Source organism: Podarcis bocagei, assembly GCF_964188305.1.
Source record: "Podarcis bocagei genome assembly, chromosome: 7".
Taxonomy (NCBI): Eukaryota; Metazoa; Chordata; class Lepidosauria; order Squamata; family Lacertidae; genus Podarcis; species Podarcis bocagei.
In genome coordinates this window covers 83,643,473-83,662,601 of record NC_138132.1, presented here as the reverse complement: position 1 = coordinate 83,662,601, position 19,129 = coordinate 83,643,473, and the positions used below count along the sequence as shown (strand labels likewise).

The 19,129-nt window shown below is 44.8% G+C and overlaps 1 protein-coding gene across 3 annotated transcripts; it reads right to left on the bottom strand.

Moving 5' to 3' along the window:
* Positions 1-9,647: 9,647 nt before the first annotated feature.
* Positions 9,648-18,811, bottom strand: FBLIM1 (filamin binding LIM protein 1). 3 transcript variants are annotated; one of them, XM_081203176.1, is made up of 8 exons: positions 18,599-18,811; positions 15,014-15,260; positions 13,975-14,138; positions 13,239-13,350; positions 12,558-12,727; positions 11,243-11,421; positions 10,929-11,046; positions 9,648-9,807 (listed from the first exon to the last, which is right to left on the bottom strand). In XM_081203176.1, exons 2-8 carry the CDS (start codon positions 15,252-15,254, stop codon positions 9,694-9,696), a joined length of 1,098 nt encoding a protein of 365 aa, XP_081059302.1. In that variant the 5' UTR covers positions 15,255-15,260; positions 18,599-18,811; the 3' UTR covers positions 9,648-9,693. The 3 variants fall into 3 exon arrangements, with proteins under 3 accessions (XP_081059302.1, XP_081059303.1, XP_081059301.1); XM_081203177.1 differs by lacking the exon at positions 18,599-18,811 and adding an exon at positions 16,013-16,305; XM_081203175.1 differs by lacking the exon at positions 18,599-18,811 and adding an exon at positions 15,890-16,023.
* Positions 18,812-19,129: the final 318 nt, after the last annotated feature.

The window sequence follows — 19,129 nt, the reverse complement described above, 5'->3', positions numbered from 1 at the left end:
CCCCCCCCGTGCTTTCCTGAGCAGCACTTCCCACTTTAGAAACTTCTGGAACCAGGCAGCCAATCTAGGGAGAGGAGGAAAGCAGGAGCCCCCTGGTTGATGCTCCTAGAGGAGGCAAGCCAAGAGTACCAGGCAAATGCTAAGATACTCGCGCTCTCTCTCTGGGCTCAGCAGTGCCCACAACCACCACGATGCCTCGTCTTCCTCCTCCTCCACATTTCATGATTCTTTCAAAACAAAAGCAAAAACAAAGCACACCACGCCAGTTTGGAGGAATGCCTGGCACACTAGCAATGGTGGATTTCAGAGGAGCCTCTTGGAAAACAATAGCCTGCCATTAAAACAAACAAACAAAACCAAAAAGGCTGCACGTTTCAATCCTTTTGAGGGCTTGTCTGCTATGGAATATATATCTCATTCCTTTGCAACGCCAGGGAGTGATTTCTTCTTTTCTCTCTTTTCAATTTTTTTTAAATAAAACCTGCCTCTTTCCTTAGGACAAGCCTGCATCTCAGTGGATTAAACCTGAAAAATAAAAGCCAAATCATTCCTGGATTATGATGATGATTTTTTTTAATTAAAAGGGTTGTGTCTGTCTGCTCGGTATTTTTATTTTTTGGATGGTGGTTTTGCCTCCCCGGCTTTGCCTTTCTTTTAGGATACATTGTAGTTTAAATGCGAACGGAGCGATAACAAAGGTAATAATCCAGCAAGTGTAACGTGTGTGAGCTGAAATAGACAGTATTTTAAGGAAGAGGGGTTTTTTTGTTTGTTCGTTTCAAGGGTGTTTGTGCGTGTGTGTCCACTTTTAAACGGTTTTTATTCGTAGGGAAGTACTGTAGTGGGTCTGCATTGAATAATAATTAAAAAAAATATTAAGATTTCAAGTTTATCCAAGTGCTTTTTTTAATAGCAAAATGGTGTCAGGGAAAGGGGTTGCGGGGGGTGGGAAACAGCATGTTTGTTTTGAGTAAAAAAATGGGGCTGAATCTGATCACTTTCGCGGTGACTTAATAAATCCCGGGAAGATCTCGTCTTAGCTAAAAACAAAGGCATTGTTTGTGCAAAGACTCGGGTTTTGTTCAGAGATGTAAACTAGTAATGAAATGGGGGAGGTTAGAATGAACAAAGGAGCCATTATTATTTTTTTTGGTAAGGGACAAATTCCAGCCGGAAAGATTTCGATGTTAATGTTGCAGCGAGGGTGTGTGCTTTTAAACCGACTCAAGAAGTTACAAAGGGGTGTATTCGGACATGGTGTGGCAGAAACGCAGCCGAAAAGCGGGGATGAAAACGAGGTGGTGAAATTGTGTGGTAAAAGGGTTGTGGGGACGACGACCTGTTAACAACGTTGAGTAAAAGCACGGTGGCTATTTTCAATAATGAACAGAACAAAGTACAACGCTCCCTTACAACCCATGCTGGATCGCAGTGGGTAATATGGGGCCTCCATTAAAACACGTATAGAAGTATACATGGGGGGGGGGAGTAGCTGTGCGAATTAAAATTTGGGTAGCATTGCTGCAATTTCAGACGGAGGCAGCGGCCCTTTTATTCGAAATAACTGGAAACGGAAGAAGCGTTTTCCCTTCGCATGTTTTGAACATTTTTGTTTTTTTTACAAACAAACCCGCAGTGCAGCTTTTCCAGCTTTCCTTCCTTACACCGCCCCCCCTCCCGCCTCCACCTTCTCTTCCTTCTTCGTCCTTTTGCGGGCGCCATTTTGTAGCCTCCCTGGGCGGCCATTTTGTGGGCAGAGAGAGGCCGAGAAAAGCCCGCCAAAGGCTTTCTGCGCGTATGCGGCTGCAGTACCCGCGAGAGGCCACCGAGTGGGAAATGGGGGCGCTGCCGCGCTCCTCCGCCACACGCGCCTTTGGTGAAAACGCGCGAGATCTCTTGAACGGAGGCCTTCCCCACTCCATGGGTGGTTTCCAGCTGAGTTCTCTGGGCAGCGCCATTAAGACCAATGGGTCTACTGCAAGCAGAACCAGCATTGGATGGAACCCTTAGGCGCATTAATTTCTATGAATCTACTCTTGAATTTGGAGTAGCATTGGTTACAAAGTGTTACTAATTGCTCTGTTATTAATTCCCCTCCCCCCCCAAATAGTTTTACTGGCACACATTGAAATATTTACAAATGTTTATACCCAATGCTAAACATCTTATAATATACCAGAATAAAATAAATATTTTTAAAATCTAATCTAAAACAGGAGCAAATAAAGGAAAAAAACAGAAGAACAAGAAATGAAAAGACTTCGATTATCTCTCAGCTAAATATAGTAACTTTTCCCAATAATTCACTCAAATTAGCATCATGGAGGTAGCCAGAATTTATGGGTTGGGGGGGCAGATCCAAGCTATCTGCAACACGATTGGTCAGTTAAGTACTTTTAAGTATTTATTTGATTGAGGGGGGAGCTGCCTCTTCCACACCCATGACTGACATCCAACTGTTCAAATTTACTCTAAGCCATTACTTTTTCATTCTTCAAATCCAGATATTACACTTTCTCTTTCACGCAAAAAGTCCGTAATAAGTTTCCAATACTTAATAAATGTCAATAATGATTTTTCTCCAATTAAACACGTTAATTTGTGCATATAACAGCTTGCCACTGGGATCATATATTGAAATAATCTTCCATAATCCTTTTCCAATTATGTACCATTAACCCTAAAAGAAAAGTTATGGCTTCAATTTAATATTTAAAATCTGCTGCATCAACATACAGTGGAAGCCGAACGATTCAGAACCCGAATGCCGAAAACCCGGAAGTGAATGCTTCCATTTTTGAATGCGCCTCGGAAGTCAAACAGCTTCCAAGGCGCGTTTCTTCATTTTTCTCAATGGAATTTGCCAACCGCCCATTGCGCCTCAGTTGTCAAACCTTTCAGAAGTCGAACGGTCTTCCAGAATGGATTACGTTCGACAACCGAGGTACCACTGTATTGGTATCCAATATTTTTTAGCCTTTATATCTGTACACCAAGCATGATAAAATGTCCCTTCATGTTCTTGACACTTCCAGCAAACATTTGAAACATTCCAAATAGTTTCTCAGGAGTTAAGTACCAATGATACATCATTTTACAAAAGTTATCTTTAATATTATAACACAGTGTAAATGTTAACCCTTTGGTCCACATATACTCCCACTGTTCCATCTATATATTATAATAATAACATTTTCCCCATTTATTCATTCTTAAACTGGTTCTTCTGTTTCAAATTTCAACAAAAGTTTGTACATTTTTGCAATAACATGTTCATAATCTCTACACAGTTGAATTTCAAATTTGCTCTATACCAAAAGTATTTTTATCCAGTTTAGACCTACTGCTAATTGCATATGAGGAAACCACTGCAAACTATAACCTTTCACTATCAGTTGTTCCCTTGTTTTAGTTTTATAGTCTCCTTCATGCAATTCTAATACAGTAATTCTTGGTATGTTGTCTATTTCTCTTTGCCTGTCATCTATTCTCTGTAGAAAGCTTCTAGTGATGAAATCTAGAAAGCTGTGTTTTGGCACAACCCAGGTTTATATTTATTCCAGATTCTTAATATGGCACGTCTAATAAAGTGATTTTTAAAGTCCACATTAACTTTAACTTTGTCATACTGCAAACGTCCATGCCATCCCAACCTTAGGTCATGTCCTTCTATTTCCAAGAGTCCTTATTTCTCAATGTCACCCACTCCTTCATCCACACTAAAGAACAGGCTGCAAAATACAATTTTAAAGTGGGTGTGCCCAATCCTCACCTTTCCTTTGCGTCTTGTACAACAGAAGATTAAAAGACCTTGATGGAGAAAACTGAATTTCAAATTGGAAAAATTAAAATATTTGGATGTCACTATCCAAAGAATTGTATGTTGTTTCAAGACATGTTAAGACATGGACAAGACATGTTAAGACATGTTAAGATGGGAGACATGGACAAAAATTTTAAAAGATTTGTTAAGATGGGAGAAATTAAAATTGCCACTGTTGAAGAGAATTTATGTGATAAAGATGAATATATTGCCCAGAATGATGTTTTGGTTCCAAACACTGCCTATTATAGCTAATGACTTACCATTTAAACAATTGCGAAAAGACTTATCCAAGTTTTTATGGCAAGGGAAAAAACCATGTGTTAAATTTAAAATATTACAAGATGCAAAGGAATGATTTCTTATGATTAATCTTAAAACCTGCTAGCATGCCAAATTCATTTAGTTTATTCGTAAGAGTCTCCACTCCCTGTAATGGGTTTTCCAGAACCATAATCAGATAATGAGCAAAGGTCCATAATTTATAATTTTCTTACAAAATCTTTGTCCTAATAATTATCTCATCTTGTCTAATGTCTCTAAGCAAAACCTCCATAACCAAAATGAAAAGTAAGAGGGACAATGGACATCCTTGCCTTGTCCCTTTCTGTATCTCGGGGTTTTCTCACTTCTCCATTAACAATTCTATGAGCTGTCTGTGATGTATAAAGCAATTTTACCCATTTAATACAATTATCTCAGAGTTCATTTCTCGCAAAACTCTAAACAAAAATATCCAATTCATGTTATCAAAAGCTTTTTCTGCATCCAAAGAAATCAACACAGCTTTGCTTCTCATTATTACAGTTCAAATACTCCAAAATGTCTAACGCTTTTCTGACATTGTATCTTAATTGCCTTTGAATCCACTTAGATTGTAAATCTTTCTGAAAAAAATCATTGTAAATAACTTATAGTATTATTCAAGAATGGAATCGGACAATAATTTTTAGTAAGGTCAAATCTTGTCCCTCTTTAGCAATAAGCATAGTGCTAGCCTCTTTCCAGTTATCTGGTATCTTACCATTCTGTAAAATATTGTTCATTGTAAGGGTTTTAAAAGTTAATCTTTAAAAAAATGATAGTAAACAGCTGATAAACCATCTGGCCCTGGTACATTTATTTTCTTATGGTCTGTGACCATAATAAAGATTTGTATTGTACAACTTAAGTAAAATTGATGAAATGGTTTATTCATAATTTGTGTTATCCATTATTACAGCATTTCCCTGCAACTTTAGCATCACTTTCCTTTGCCTCTCTTTTTGGTATTTCCCTGGTTTATTCAGGTTAGGTTTTAGGTTAGATTTAGGTTGGAAGACATTGAAGGGTATGGAGTTGAAGCCCAACAACATCTGGCCTTACTTGTCCTCCAGCTTTGCCCTCTTTCCCTTAGTTCTAAGGATATTATAAAGCAGTTGCAATGGTAAAAATAATGAACCTTGCCATTTGGTTTCCCATCTGTGCTGGGGCTTTTCTGTGTGAGGTGTTGGCTTCTGCTATGAGGCAAATTAAATGTGCTGCGTTTTGAGGGAAAGCGGCAAAAAACAAAAACATTTTAAAAAAACTGCCACTTACTAAGTTCACCCCCACCCCATGGTCGGTTAAACACTTTTTATTTCAGGCATTTATTATGAGTTTTTAACTGATTTTATCTATATTGTATCTGTTGAGCTTGATATACACCAATCAAAGACAATTGTAATTAAGAGGATGTAAACTAAACATAAAACTATTTTCTCTCACCACTACTTCAAGATGAATGTTTTTGAAGGGGCCAAGCGGTGCTTTTTTTCTGGGGAAAAAGGTGCAGGAACTCGCCACAAAGTTTGTTTGTTTGTTTACTGTGGGCCCAGTCACAGTGCTAAATCCCTGGGCAGTGGATAAATGTAAGATATAATTAATAAACTCAAGCAGACAATGATCTGGATTAGAAATGGCCACGACTTTGATTACTTCTATAGGTGGATTTTTAGCACAGGCATTGCATGTATATCCGTTCCAGCCCGCCCACCCCATAAAAAGACAAAAAATAATTATTATTTAATTTTTTTAAGTTAAGGCGACTCAGTTCCCCTGAGCTCTTGCTCAAAAAAACACCCCCTGGGGCCACGTCTGTCTGGAGTTCATTTAGATGCACAATTCTGCCTTCACCGAAGAAAAATGCTAAAGGTGGGCAAGCCAGTAACATTTTTTAACATGATGAAAAAGTGGCAGCCACTGTCTGCTGAACCCCAGCTATGCTCAGCCTCTTAAGTCTGCAGTCCTACACACACTAACCCCATTGAGCCTAGTGTAACTTACTCACAAGTAAACATACATAGGCACCTGCCACTCCTGATCTTACACAATGCTTAGGTGATGAATACTCTTGTTTCACACGTACCAAACATGTCAAGGCACATGCAGAAGACAGATTTGAAGAGACCCAGACTGCACCCTGGGCCCACCCTCTTGCCTTAAGACACCCAAAGGATGGTTGCCAGGAATGGTTTTTTAATCTACTTTCCCCAATTTAAATCTGGGGCATTTACGCAAACACCAAAAAGGGCATGCCAGGAACAACCCTATTTTAGGGATTTCCAATTGCTGGTGGCAAAGGACCCCCCTCCAATTGCGCTGGCAAAATACCTCGATCCAATTCCACACTAGGGTTACAATTGCATCTTCTTCCAAGTATTGCATCAAGGGAACATTTCAAAAGAAATGCGGGTCGGTCCGTAACCTTTCGTGAAGTGATTAGTTGTATTAACATGTAACAGTGGTATGATATTGAGGAATAAATGGCTTGAATGTCAAAGCTGGGTGGTGAGCACAGACCTGCATATCTATTTTCAGAAACATTATTTAATAACTCCTTGTGTAACTTGCACTATCAAGCCCCACCAGCTTTTTCACAGCAACAACTGTGTGCACTGAAAACTTAGGGCGACACTGAGAAATAATTGCACATGTTTCTCTTCATTCAAGGCCTGATTATTGTCCCACCTTTCTGTCATCCGTGTATTTATTTTTGTCTCTCTTAGTCTGCATCTGTAATAATGGGATAGGATGACAGAAAAAATGACCTACTTTACTAATTAGATATAAAGAACTCTTGAGATAATGCGCACGGTAAGCTTTCAGCCTTTAGAAATGGTGCCTCAGCGAATGTGTTTTTTTATGCCACGAAAAAGCAATAAGGAGACATTACTTGATCAGTCTGGGATATTAGAGCCATGGTTCTTCTGTTTTCATGTTATTGTGATCTCATGTTTTAAATATTTTGGAAATCCATTTATCTCTCTTAAGATATCTCACATCATATCCGGAGATCAAGTAGGAGGTTTTCATCTATGTTTGGATACAAATGGATGACAAAACCTTTCAAAACTGCCGATTTTAACCAATGATTTCAAAACTGCCCTGATTTATTTATTTATTTTGTTTCTTAGTATTACTGAGCAACGCTGGATACAAGGTTGCTGGTTTCTTGTATTTGTATCCATTTAAATTGAGAATTTAAATCACTGGCAATGTAACAACAGTCCTTGAATGGCCTCCGAGAGTGTTCCCTTTCCCCCTCATTCATTTGCTCCAGTCTGGGGTCCTCTCTTTCTCTCCCCCAGTATCCAATTTCCTTCCCCAGTGGGCACTTTTGCTGGTATATCTGCCCCTCAAGTGACATGGGCAGGGCACAGTGAGACCATGGCCACAAGCATAAGATGAGGCCAGCACATCTGTTTCGAACTGCATTTCCCAGCAGGTCAGCATGGTCATTTTGGACTAAAACTCCCGACAGCCCCAGACAGCATGACTGGACAGATGCGAGTAGTCCAAAATACATTGAGGGCTCCAGGTTGGGAAAGGCTACAGCATACAGCTTGGATCCCTGTAGCGTTCTCACCTTGTGTGTATTTTTAATTGATTTAACCAGAAAATCACATAATGGCATTATAGGATCCATTTACAGTGGTACCTCTGGTTATGTACTTAATTCGTTCCAGAGGTCCGTTCTTAACCTGAAACTGTTCTTAACCTGAAGCACCACTTTAGCTAATGGGGCCTCCTACTGCTGCCGTGCCACCACCGCGCAATTTCTGTTCTCAGCCTGAAGCAAAGTTCTTAGCCCGAGGTACTATTTCTGGGTCTGTAACCTGAAGCGTCTGTAACCCGAGGTACCACTGTATATATTTGCTTGTAACATCAAAACAGAAGAAAGCCATTGCATTTGAAGTCAGGTTTAATCAAGTTTGCATATATGTGTGGTAATTTTGACGCCAGCTACGGCTTCCTGATATTGTTTCCAGAGGGGAATAACTCAAGTCAACATCAGCGCAGTCCAGCAGACAGACAGGAAAGATATCAAAAGCATACAAAAATCATAATAGTCATAACAATCCCACACCCCGTACATTGTTTCTGTGCATTAAACAACTGATTGGTACAAATATATATATATATGATTAAGACTGCAAAACAATTTTTGATACCGTGACAGTTTCAGGCTAAAATGAAGGTGGAAAGACCCTTTCCCCCATACCTAATAAATAGCCTTTGCCAGAACCTGCTATTAAGGTAGTGTTGCCTTGTGCTGCCCCCTGGCGGATAAGATGTGTGTTAATGGGCTGGGCAAGGTGCCTTCAGTATGCACAAGTGAGTGTGCATATAGACACATACAGCCTTAATTTTTTATCAGGCAAAATGAAACATTTGCCAGGTTGATACTGGTGCAAGCATTTGAGTCACAATTAGGTGTTTCTCAGAGATTGGTGCTCCAAGCAAAACCAAAAGTATCGCACAACACAGCAAATCTACAGATGGCAAGGCCCAGTTTATAATCCTTTGCTTGTGGTGTGTTCTGTATTTGCTCAAAAGCAGGCTTGCCTTCATGACCACATCACATGTTTTGAGCCTTGCCACTGAGATCTGGTCCTGGAGCTTAGCCTTTCGCCCCCAGATTAAGCCTGATGCATTTGTGAGGTCATGACACACCTCAATTTGTTCCAGGCTTCACCCTCCTTCCTTATCACCTCTTCAAGCAAGGCGGATGACAGCTGGGAATGCGGGCTTACATTGTTAAAAAACCCTGTAATAAAGCTTCCTAACAACTTACTGTTCAGTTCCCCCCAGAGATCTCCCAGATAGAGGTGACCCTAAGGCTTATAATCCCCCATGCTCAATGACAAGAAGCTATACTCTCAGCCCTGCCATGGGATTTCAGATAGGGCTCTGAAGAACAGGGAGGGAAACATAAAGTCAGGAAAAGAAAGGTGCTTGTAAGGTTCTGCTGCTTTTATACCAAGAGTCTTGCTCCCAACAACCTTGAGGCTTTGCTGGACTGACGAAGCAAAAGGTAGGGAACAAATTCCGAGTGAAGAAGTTTGGAATCCATCAACCAACTTGCAGCTGAGTTGCACACACATCCATACTGTGTTCTGCTGGCTGAAAAGAGTTCCGCACATTATATATCTAGCAATTGGCCCTCTTTGGAAAAAGATGCTCATATATTACACCAGTGGAAAGCAATTGGCAGCCTGCAGGGGGGGGATCTCACCCATGGATGATTGACAGTTGACCACCTTTCACATGTGCCCTCTAGTGGTTAAAAAACCAACCCTTCTCCTGGCTCAGTCTCTCTCCCAGGAGAGGCATTGCACTGCTACAGGCTGTTACAGCCAAGGCCACTGGAAGGAAGAACAATGCGGTAGGGGGAGATTCCTATAACTCCACCCTAGACTTTTAGCCAGCCTTGTTGCCAACCATTGCATTACACACAACCCCAGGACTAATCCCCAACACTGAAAGGTTCCCCACCCCCACCCCAAGGCTCAGTTGAGCTCCTGTGCTCTGTGCTGCAGCGTCTGGAAATATGCTTGTGATTCATTTGCTCAGCAAGAGGATTCTTCAGTGTGTCTGATGTGGCAGGACTTGCAGAGGAGGTGGCTTCCCAGAGGGTAGCAGCCCTCTTCTGTGGGTTCTGGGGACAGCAAGACCCAACATCTCTGCAGAATGAAAGGAACAAATAGAGTGTTTGTAGCTCTGTGGCAGAGCACCTGCTTTGCATGCAGAAGGTCCCAGGTTCAATCCCCGCTGGCAGCATCCCCAGGTTGGGCTGGGAGAGACCCCTGCCTAAAGCCCTGGAGAGACATTGCTGCCAGTCAGCATAGACAATACAATACTGAGCTGGGTAGATCAATGGTCTGACTAAATATAAGGCAGCTCTCTGTGTTCCTGTGTCACAACAGTTTAAAGCTATCTGTGTGGACCTTCTTTATACAGATCCCGAACACTCACACCTTATTACCAGTGTTAGAAACTGAGACATGAAAGCTAGGAGCTAAATGGCACCTTAAACCTAGGTTTTGGGCACAACAATGGAATGTCTAGGTGCACTTTTTTATAACAATACAAAGCTGAAAATGAATGAACTGCAGCTAAAATATTATGTTCATTTTTCAGGTGCTCTAGTCCTTCCCCTGCCTACCCCCCTAATATTAATATTAATAGGGTCTCTTCTCCAGTCTTCATCAGAAACTAGCTGGAAGTTGGGAGGCAGAAAAAGGTCCTCTTTTCCTTCTATTCTGCAGTTTCAGTCTGAAATCTTAGGTACAGTACTGCACCCAGAGCTCAGAAACTGCTTGCCCTAATGAAATTCCCTGTCGCAAAATGTGTATAGAACAATGGAAGTTTCGAACACTGCTTATTACCTATTTACAAACAATGCAAAGAGGTTCATACTAGTCCTTCAAATACAGCTCTAGTGCATTTGTTCATATGCCCCCTCTTTTGTTATAAAGGAACTATCCATAATATTTTGTCCTGTCCACATTCATTTGGCGAGCTGCAACTTGGGAGTCCTGGAGATGTTGGGACCTTTCACATTCAAAATAGACGCTCCACCACTGAGCTGAGCTGCAGTCCTTCCCCTGATTCTCCATCTCTCTCTGTTTTTCCTCGTTTACTTTTGATGTATGATTGAAAACCTTTGAATTGTATTTCACATTTTAAAGAATGGCACTCGCCTTCACACATGGCTCGCGGTGATGATCTTGGCTAGTCTCCCTCCCACACATCTCACTGCATGACCTCAGCCATTGGACTCCAAACCCACTCCCAGGCTTACTTCACAGCGGTAGCAGTCCTCATGGAAGTTTTGCCCCATGCACTCTATCTTGTATGAGTCCCTTCCGTCACTGGGGATAATGGGCCTCTCACAGGCACTGCACACAGAAGCATACTTCCTGAAGGGGGAAAAGACAGGTTGTGACTGTGATTCCCTCTGCATGTCCATGGCACAAACTTTATCTTATCCCAAATACTTCTTAAACTCTGCATGCTTTGTGTGCGTCATTCAGAGCACCCCAGACGTCAACTTTGTTGGTATGAGGAACAGATTAAATCCACCTTCCAAGAAGTGCTTAGTTCTTATCGCCATACCTGTAGAAGTCATCCAGGCAATGCACAGCATCGTCGTCGCCAACAGCAAAGACCTCGTCGCCAATGGCCCGGTGGCATATGACACAGGTGAAGCACTCCGGGTGGAATCCATGGCCCATGGCCCGCACAATTTGGTTCACGATTAAGGCCTGGCACTTTCTACACTTCTCCAGGGTGTTCTGGGAGGGCAGGATGTATCCGGAATGAAGCAGAGAGATGTTAGATCTGCAGATTTTCAGTGTCCTGATTGAAAGGGGTCAATAGCATGCATTCTGATGCTTTCCTCAAAACACTCAGTGTGTAAGACACCACGGGTTGTGTCAGGGAATTGCCATCGGAGCCAAGAGTGGAGGTAAGGCTCCCCGACCATGCAGGAGAAGGGACCAGTAGAGGGAGAGAGAACACTCCCTTTGGGGAAGGTAATCAGCGTGACACCGGGGAGGAAGGGGATCAGGGAAGGACTTCGGAGAGAGGGCTCCAGGACTCTTCCACAGAGACCAGCGGGGAGAGTCCAGGACCTCCGCTGGCTACGCCTACTCTGCGCAGGAAACTTCTGCGCAGGGAGGCTAAGCGGAGACTGGGCGTCAAGGAATTTTTATGTTGGAAGAAGTTCAGGAAACGCCCACTGACGGATTCTGCCAGTGACTGACACAGCCATGGAGAAAGGGCTGTCCAGCCAGGGAAAGGTTTAGCCAGGCAACGTTGCCTAGAGCTTCAGCATCCTTTACGCACGAGCAACCCCAATTCCCATTACAGATTGTATCCAACCAAGACCTACTCAGAGTAGACACACTGCACTGCAGGGGGTTGAACTAGATCAGGCATAGGCAAACTCAGCCCTCCAGATGTTTTGAGACTACAATTCCCATCATCCCTGACCACTGGTCCTGTTAATTAGGGGTGATGGGAGTTGTAGTCCCAAAATATCTGGAGGGCTGAGTTCACCTATGCCTGGACTAGATAACTCTTGGAGTACCTTTCAACTCGACAATTCTATGAATTTAAGGAATCTAAGTAAGTCATGGATGGATTTACTCAATAGATTTACTTTGAGGAGGATTTACTACCCTCCCCGTAAAAACCAGAAGCCCGGTAAGCCATAAGTCTGGAATCTAGAAATAAACACTAATGGCACCAGGCCTCCTTCCCTGGGGAGACTATTCCACAATCAGGGAGCTACCACTGAAAAGGCCCATTCTCATGTTGCCCCCCCCTCCACACCTCTTTTGGAGAGGGCACACAAATAAGGTCCTTGGGTGTCCTGTGGACCTTGAGCCACAAAGCAGGGGAGAGGAGAAGAGGCAGAGATATTTACCTGGTAGCAGGTGACACACAGGGGCCGTCCCTCTTTCTGGTAGTAGCGCTGCCCCACCAGGGCACTGTGACATGTTCGGCACGTGAAACAGTCAGCGTGGTACTGTTTGTTCATCGCCTCAAGCGTGGGAGTCCCAGGAGAGATGTTTTTGTGACAAAAAGCACAGATATCTGGAAGAAAGAATCACATGGGCTTCCATCCGACAAAGTTTTACTCATAGCAGACCCACTGAAATTAATGGGCTAAGCAAGTAATAGACATTAACTTCAATGGGTCTACTCTGAATAGGACCAGCACTGGATACAATCCTATATGTTTTGAGTCAGTGGGTCCCTTTCTCCCAAGGTCAGTCCATGGAACCTTTGTAAAGAGTACCACCTTGGAAATACAGGTGACTCAACTTACATGGGTGTTACGTTCTGGGGGTCACATGTAAAACCAAAACTGCACTTAGTCAAAACACATTGGTTTCAACTGCAGGTAGGATTGCCAAAGTCATTTTCCCTGGACTCCTGCTCCATTTCCACCCCCTTTTTAATTTTTTTGCTAAGTACGTAAAGCTACACACACACTAATTAAATGTGCATAAGTTGTGAGCTACCTGTAATAATTCTATGGAGCCCCCATATGAACCGATTTCTACACATACATATTCCTTCTTGGTGTGCAGTTTATTCTCACCTTTTGCAACAGTATTCTCCACCTTCCTCTCTGTCTGATGCTCACCAGCCCAACCAAGGGTTGAAGTCATAATTTTAGGTTGCCTCAGTTCTGCTGCAAAGGTTGAAGTAGTCTAGAAAACAGGAAGAAGTAGACAAAGGCAGGCTGAGCACCTTCACAATATATTTCTGGGTGACAGAGGTTAGCTTCAAAGGTATGAGCAAATGAACCACAACTGATGCTTTTAAAGGCTCTTGTGCCTTTAGTGAAAAGTTTACTTTTTGCAAGTTCAGACCACTTTATTGCTTCCTATTGATCATGGTAGAGGATTAATAGCCTCTTTTAATGACCTCAGTGTCAGTTTCTGTCCCTGTGGCCAAGCAGGGGGAGCTTTACTAGCTACCCCTCTCTTTCTTTTTAAAATATTAAAGAACCTTTGCCAAATAGGACTTATTTATGAACAAGCATTGCAGAAGGATCTTTGCCACAAGTAGAGATATTGCTGGATAACATAGACTTATATTAAATATTTGTGTAGATGTTCTAATTCAGCCTCCAGCTAATTGTAGGAAAACAATGCCTCAGCAAGGTTTAAGGGCTCAAATAAGGAAGCAACTATCGCCTGGGTCCTCGATAATAACACAGAGAACAAGCTGATATGAAGTCATGTGGAACGAGCCCAAGAGAAAAGAAACCACCCACTTATTGCATTAAAAGGTGACTGTCCAGATAGATCCTTCAACAGAAATAAGGTTACCTGCAAGGATGTGGGGGAAACTGATGTTTGTGTCTGGAGATCAGGACCAAGTGTTTCCACTGAGAAAGGTTTAGAACATGGTGGTGGTGGAGGAAAGATGCTATCCAGGCTAAGGTCCACTGCATTACAGGACAGGATGGGAGGAGTTGGCAAGGCAGCACAACCTGAAACAGACACAGAACAACAGCTGCCTTAAGGACTCAAAACTTGGTTTAATCATCTTTGTACATTTTAAAAACAAGAGGTTTAGCAGCTCAAACTTGTTCGGAAGATATGCTAGGCGATACCAAGAAACCCCAATCCCTACTGCTTAACCCTAGATAGCGTGGGAGGCTAAGGGGTTACTCTTAAATATACTCTAAACAAGCTGAGGGAGCATTATTACTCTTCCAGATGCTGATGCCCAGAACTGAAAGCAGGAAGGGGCCACAGGTCAGCGGTCGAGCCCCTGTCTTGCATGCAGAAGGCCCCAAGCTGAATCCCCAATGGCATCACCCAGCAGGGCTGAAAAAGACTCCTTGCCTAGAATCCAAGACAGCTGCTGCCAGTCAGTGTAGACCATCCTGAGCTAGAGGGAACAAAGGTCTGCCTCTGTCAAATGCAGCTTCCTCTCTTCCTACTACACTCTAGGTACAGTTAAGGCCTACTGCCAGCACTTTGCAAACACCTATTGGAACACAGAAAGTTGCCTTATTCCAAGTCAGACCATTGAGTCCATCTAGCTCAGTATGGCCAACACTGACTGGCAGCAATAGCTCTCTAGGGTTTAAGGTAAGGGATCTTTTCCCTGTCCTACCTGGAGATGCTGCCGCCAGGGACTGAACCTCTGCCACAGAGCTACAGCCCTTAGTTGAATGCTTGTATTTTTAATTGATTCACACTTCTGGTCCTAGATATGGGGTCCTCAGCTGAGCCTTGGCTAAAGGGGAGCACTTCCAGGACAAGGGTCTTGGCCAGCTGTCCTCCTGTCCTCTCTGTGCTTCCCCTGCACCTGGGACAGACTACGGTGTCACTTCACTGTGATTTCAGTTCCTCTCACCTCCATTGGAAACGCCCACTGTCCCTCCATAGCAGCCTCTGCTCCCTTTAACAGCACCAGAAGATGTTTGGATCAGGGAGGGAGCAGCAGACTTCAATGCCTCCTTGGAGAGGCTGTTGCTGGGTGGAAGTTGAGTCCTCTGTGACTTTGCTTCACTTCTCACCATGTGGTCCCTCCTGGGTGGAGTGAGGGTGATGAAGATGGATGAGGCAATCCGTTTCTCCACCTTGTTGGACAGCATTTTCTCCTGGGACAAAAAACAGAGGCGTTTGGGGTTGTGGTCCTGCAAGGCCCCGTTCCCAGAATCTTTCCATCCCTCCAGCGGTTTGGTTATTTGGGGGGCTCGAATGAGCAAGCGAGAGAATGACATGGTGGGAATGGGTGGGGAAATTTGGGTCTGGGAAAGCCGTCTTCCACCCCATCTCTGCTGCAGGCTCTGTGAAGCCACCAGCCTCACTTTTTACATCTGCAAAACATCAACAGCTGCATTATGGTGAAAGGAATCAACATTTTGGGCCAAAATTGCTCAACCAATGCTCCAATATAACTTTGTTCCATGTCCTGTATGAATTCTGCATGTTACAGCAATTTTGCAATCACAGAATTGTAAAGCTGGAAGGGACCCAATAAAAGGAATCAAAGTTAATTTGCATACTTGTGTTCTGTTGCATGTGGCAAAGGAAGGCAAAGGGCAACATTTCCCTTCTTGTTTCCTTTTCCATCCTCCCAGCTCCACCAGGCATTGCCCACGGAGTGGCCCATTTCATGAACACAGCTTAAAGAGGACAGGGGACATTGCCTTTTTGTAACATGAAAGTTGAGTGTCTCAAGATGCTGGGTCCAACAACGGCAGATGCACAAACGAAACAAACCTACCATGCATGAAAAACGCTTCACAAAATTTAAAGCAGAATAAAGTGGGAAGCAATCAACACCACCACAGAGCAGTCACTGCAAAACAAGAAGCCATTTCTCCCTTTGGCACTCCCGTGCACCAACCTTCCTTCCTCCTTTGCTTCAAAAAAAAATCTTCATTCCTGGGAGCAGGGAAGGAAAGGAAAAGCTGTTTCTCTGCAGCAGAACAAGACCTGACAGACCAGGGAGCAGCGTTTCAACAGGAGGCCTGACGTGGAGCCAGCCAAGGGATTGCCACAGCCCAGTCCTGAGGCAGCTGCTCTGAGCCACAGCTCTGCCTCATCACCATCCCACAAGGAATGGGGCGGAAGCGATAAGGAAGTGGGCAAAGGGCAGCCCTGCTTCAGGCAGGTGCTGGCTCCGAGGCTCGTCCCCAACGCCCAGGCTGTGTCTGCTGCACTGGAGCTGAACGCCATGGGTCTTTTTTACTCGTGCCCCTCTATAACTTGCTAAAAGCATTCCTGCACTTCCCCCTACTGGGGTGGCATGTGAAAGTTTGTGGTTATGCATAGTTCTGCTCTCCTGTGCAGAATCGGGGGGGGGGGGGGAGGCAGCTGCCAGTTTAATTAAATACTTTACCTGTCCCCACCCAAATAACAGGGAGCTTGACCTTCTAATTAAACAAGCAGGCCACGCCGCGCCTTGGGGTCTTCAGGCTTCTCTGGGCGACCATGGAAGATTAACCTGGACACCTCTTTTATCTCCCTGTCCCCTGCCACCCATAATTTCTGGCATTCCTCTGGCTTCTTTCCAAACTCCTGCGCCTCTTGAAAGGCTTGCGGCTCTGTCTGGCTCAAGGACCCACCATGACTATCTCTTTAGACTAGATGCCTCCCTCATTTTCTGGAGTAGGCTACTCTGGAGCAGGGAAGGGCTATGAGGATGGAGGAGCTATTTGTCAATTTTGATTTATCACAATTCCTCATTTTTCCAATATTAAATTCAGTTTTCTACATTTCCACACCAGTCTGCAATATTTCTTAAGAAGTCTTCATGGGAATTCATAAGCATATTAGTGTGAATTTCTTCTGTAATAGATGTGTTTGTATGCCACACTGCCTAATAAATATATTTCCGCAAAACAATATTTATAATGCTACTCTGGATATTTGCTGGTTGGAAGCATATATTCTTAGCTGGAGAGCTGCATTGCAAATTCTGGAGAGGTGCAAATTATGAGGGATTGCTGTGTTTCGGTTTACAAATTGTTTCAGAAAGTGTGAATTAGGTAAGTTCACTTTTAAATGTGAACTGAATTGAATTTGCTGCCCCTGTCTAGCTATGATGGCCAAAAAAAAGAGACCCCTTCCTCTCCAGCCACTAATTCTATTGTAACACTTTGGCTTGCAAAGGAACTAATGCTATATTGGCTGTGAAGAGCAGAATAAACACAATAAATGTACAAATGTACAAAGCAACATCATTATTATTATTGCAAGAGGAAGCAGAAAATTAAGATTCTGAAGGTGCTAGAGAGATGATGCTCTGCCTTGCACCCTTGTCTACAGCCAGCCTGTGGGTGGGTGGGTGGCCCATTTTCAGGGTGAAGCCTCCAACACATTGGTGGAAAGCCAGCCACTTCCTCATCTGCCAATGGAAGAAAGCCTTTCTGCTTTGCCAGACCTCACAGCATGCACCCCATGTCTACTTGGGAGTAAGTCCCCTTTGTATTCTGTGGGGCTTCCTCCCAGGAAAGAGTCCCTTGGATTGCAGCCTTTCCCTCTAGGACAATATTGGAGACACAAACTTCTAAGCTGCACATGCATGCTATTTTCGTTTTCAAAGTGCATAGGTTTTTGACCTAAAGACAACCAACACCTTCACTTAAACAAGGACACCTAAGTTATCACCTTACCAGGCTCACAGTCCTGGCAAGCAAAAGCTAGAGTTTCCCTTTACCAGGATCATCACGCAAGCAGAGGGTCCTGACAAGGCCACCCCCGCCCCCCCCAAAAAAAGAGGAAACGAGGCACAAGAGTTTGCAATACTAACGTTCTGTAGGGAGAACTTTAGTGGGGATAGTCATGCTAGGAATCAAGACAGCTGTATGCTTTCTTAGGGTAGGGGTTTGTTTCGGTGGGGGGCCACTCCCTGCACCGAGGCTGTATCTGTGGAGAAGGAAGAGGCGCCCCCAGTGGCGGACCTACATTTGTGGGAGGGGTCCCTGAAGCTTGAACTGTTACGAGGGCCCCTTTGCAACCAGCAGCAAGGTTTGGGTAACCACTGTTATCTTCTTCCGCGACAGGTCACAACACCTTTGCAACATCTGTGCAAACTTTGGGATCGTTGAATACATGCAGCACAAAAATTCAATCAAACTTGGCCTACTAGACCCAGATCTTATAAGCAATGTAGACTAAACGGGGGCCCTGAAGCTTCATCAGTTTGATCATAGTAGATCCACCCCCGGGCGCTCGCCCCCCATCTCCGCCCTGGCTCCCCAAAAGTCCTCCGGGACATTGAATGGGGCAGCTCCCGGCTAGATGGCGAGGCAGGCAGGGCTGTGCCCACGGGCGCCTCCTGCAGGGGGAGGCCCCAAAGAGCGGGAGACCCGCCGCGCCCTGCTCCGCGGTGCGGGAGCTCCCTCCAGCACCCTTCTCTTCTGGCGGGCCGGGGAGGCTGCGGAGGGCCACCGACAAGGGCGCCGGACGCCCTTGGACGCCACCCTACCTGGATCCGCGGCAACGCTGGTCCGGCCACTTGGTACCTGCCCGGCGGAGCGGAGAGGGGCAGGGAGGGAGGCGTGTGCCAGCGGAGGGAGAAAGGGAGGCGGGCCGGGCTGGTGGCCCCCGGCTGATCTCGCTCCCGGACGACGGGAGGGAAGGGTCTGCTGCCCCGCCTGCTGCGTCCTGCTCGCCGTCCTCGACGGGCGCCGTCTGCCCGCTTCCCGCCCCTCCTCGAACAAAAGGTGGCCCCGCCCGCGCGCTCCCCGCGCGCCCCGCCCCTCCCTCCGTCCCGCTACCTACCTGGGTCCGGGGGCTTCCCTCCTGCAAGCCCACCCCTTTCTCCGGCAAGCTCCCACATGCCGGCCCGGCCCGAGGTGGAGGAGCAGCCCGCGCCAGGCAGCCAGATCAGGCCACCCAAAAACGGGGCGCCAGAGGTCGGCTGCCTCTGCTACTGACTGGGGGGCAAGATGCAGCCACATCGGGACTAGTAGTAGCCACGGAGAGCTACTTAGCCCCAGTGGCGTAGCGTAGGTTG

What these genes read in the sequence shown, in the direction of transcription:
- FBLIM1 (XM_081203175.1), bottom strand. An exon ending in TTTCCCCCACATCCTTGCAG is followed by an intron (nt 13,351 to 13,974) that starts GTAACCTTATTT and finishes CCTGTTTTCTAG; the next exon opens with ACTACTTCAACCTTTGCAGC. An exon ending in TGCCTGGATGACTTCTACAG is followed by an intron (nt 11,047 to 11,242) that starts GTATGGCGATAA and finishes TTCCCCCTTCAG; the next exon opens with GAAGTATGCTTCTGTGTGCA.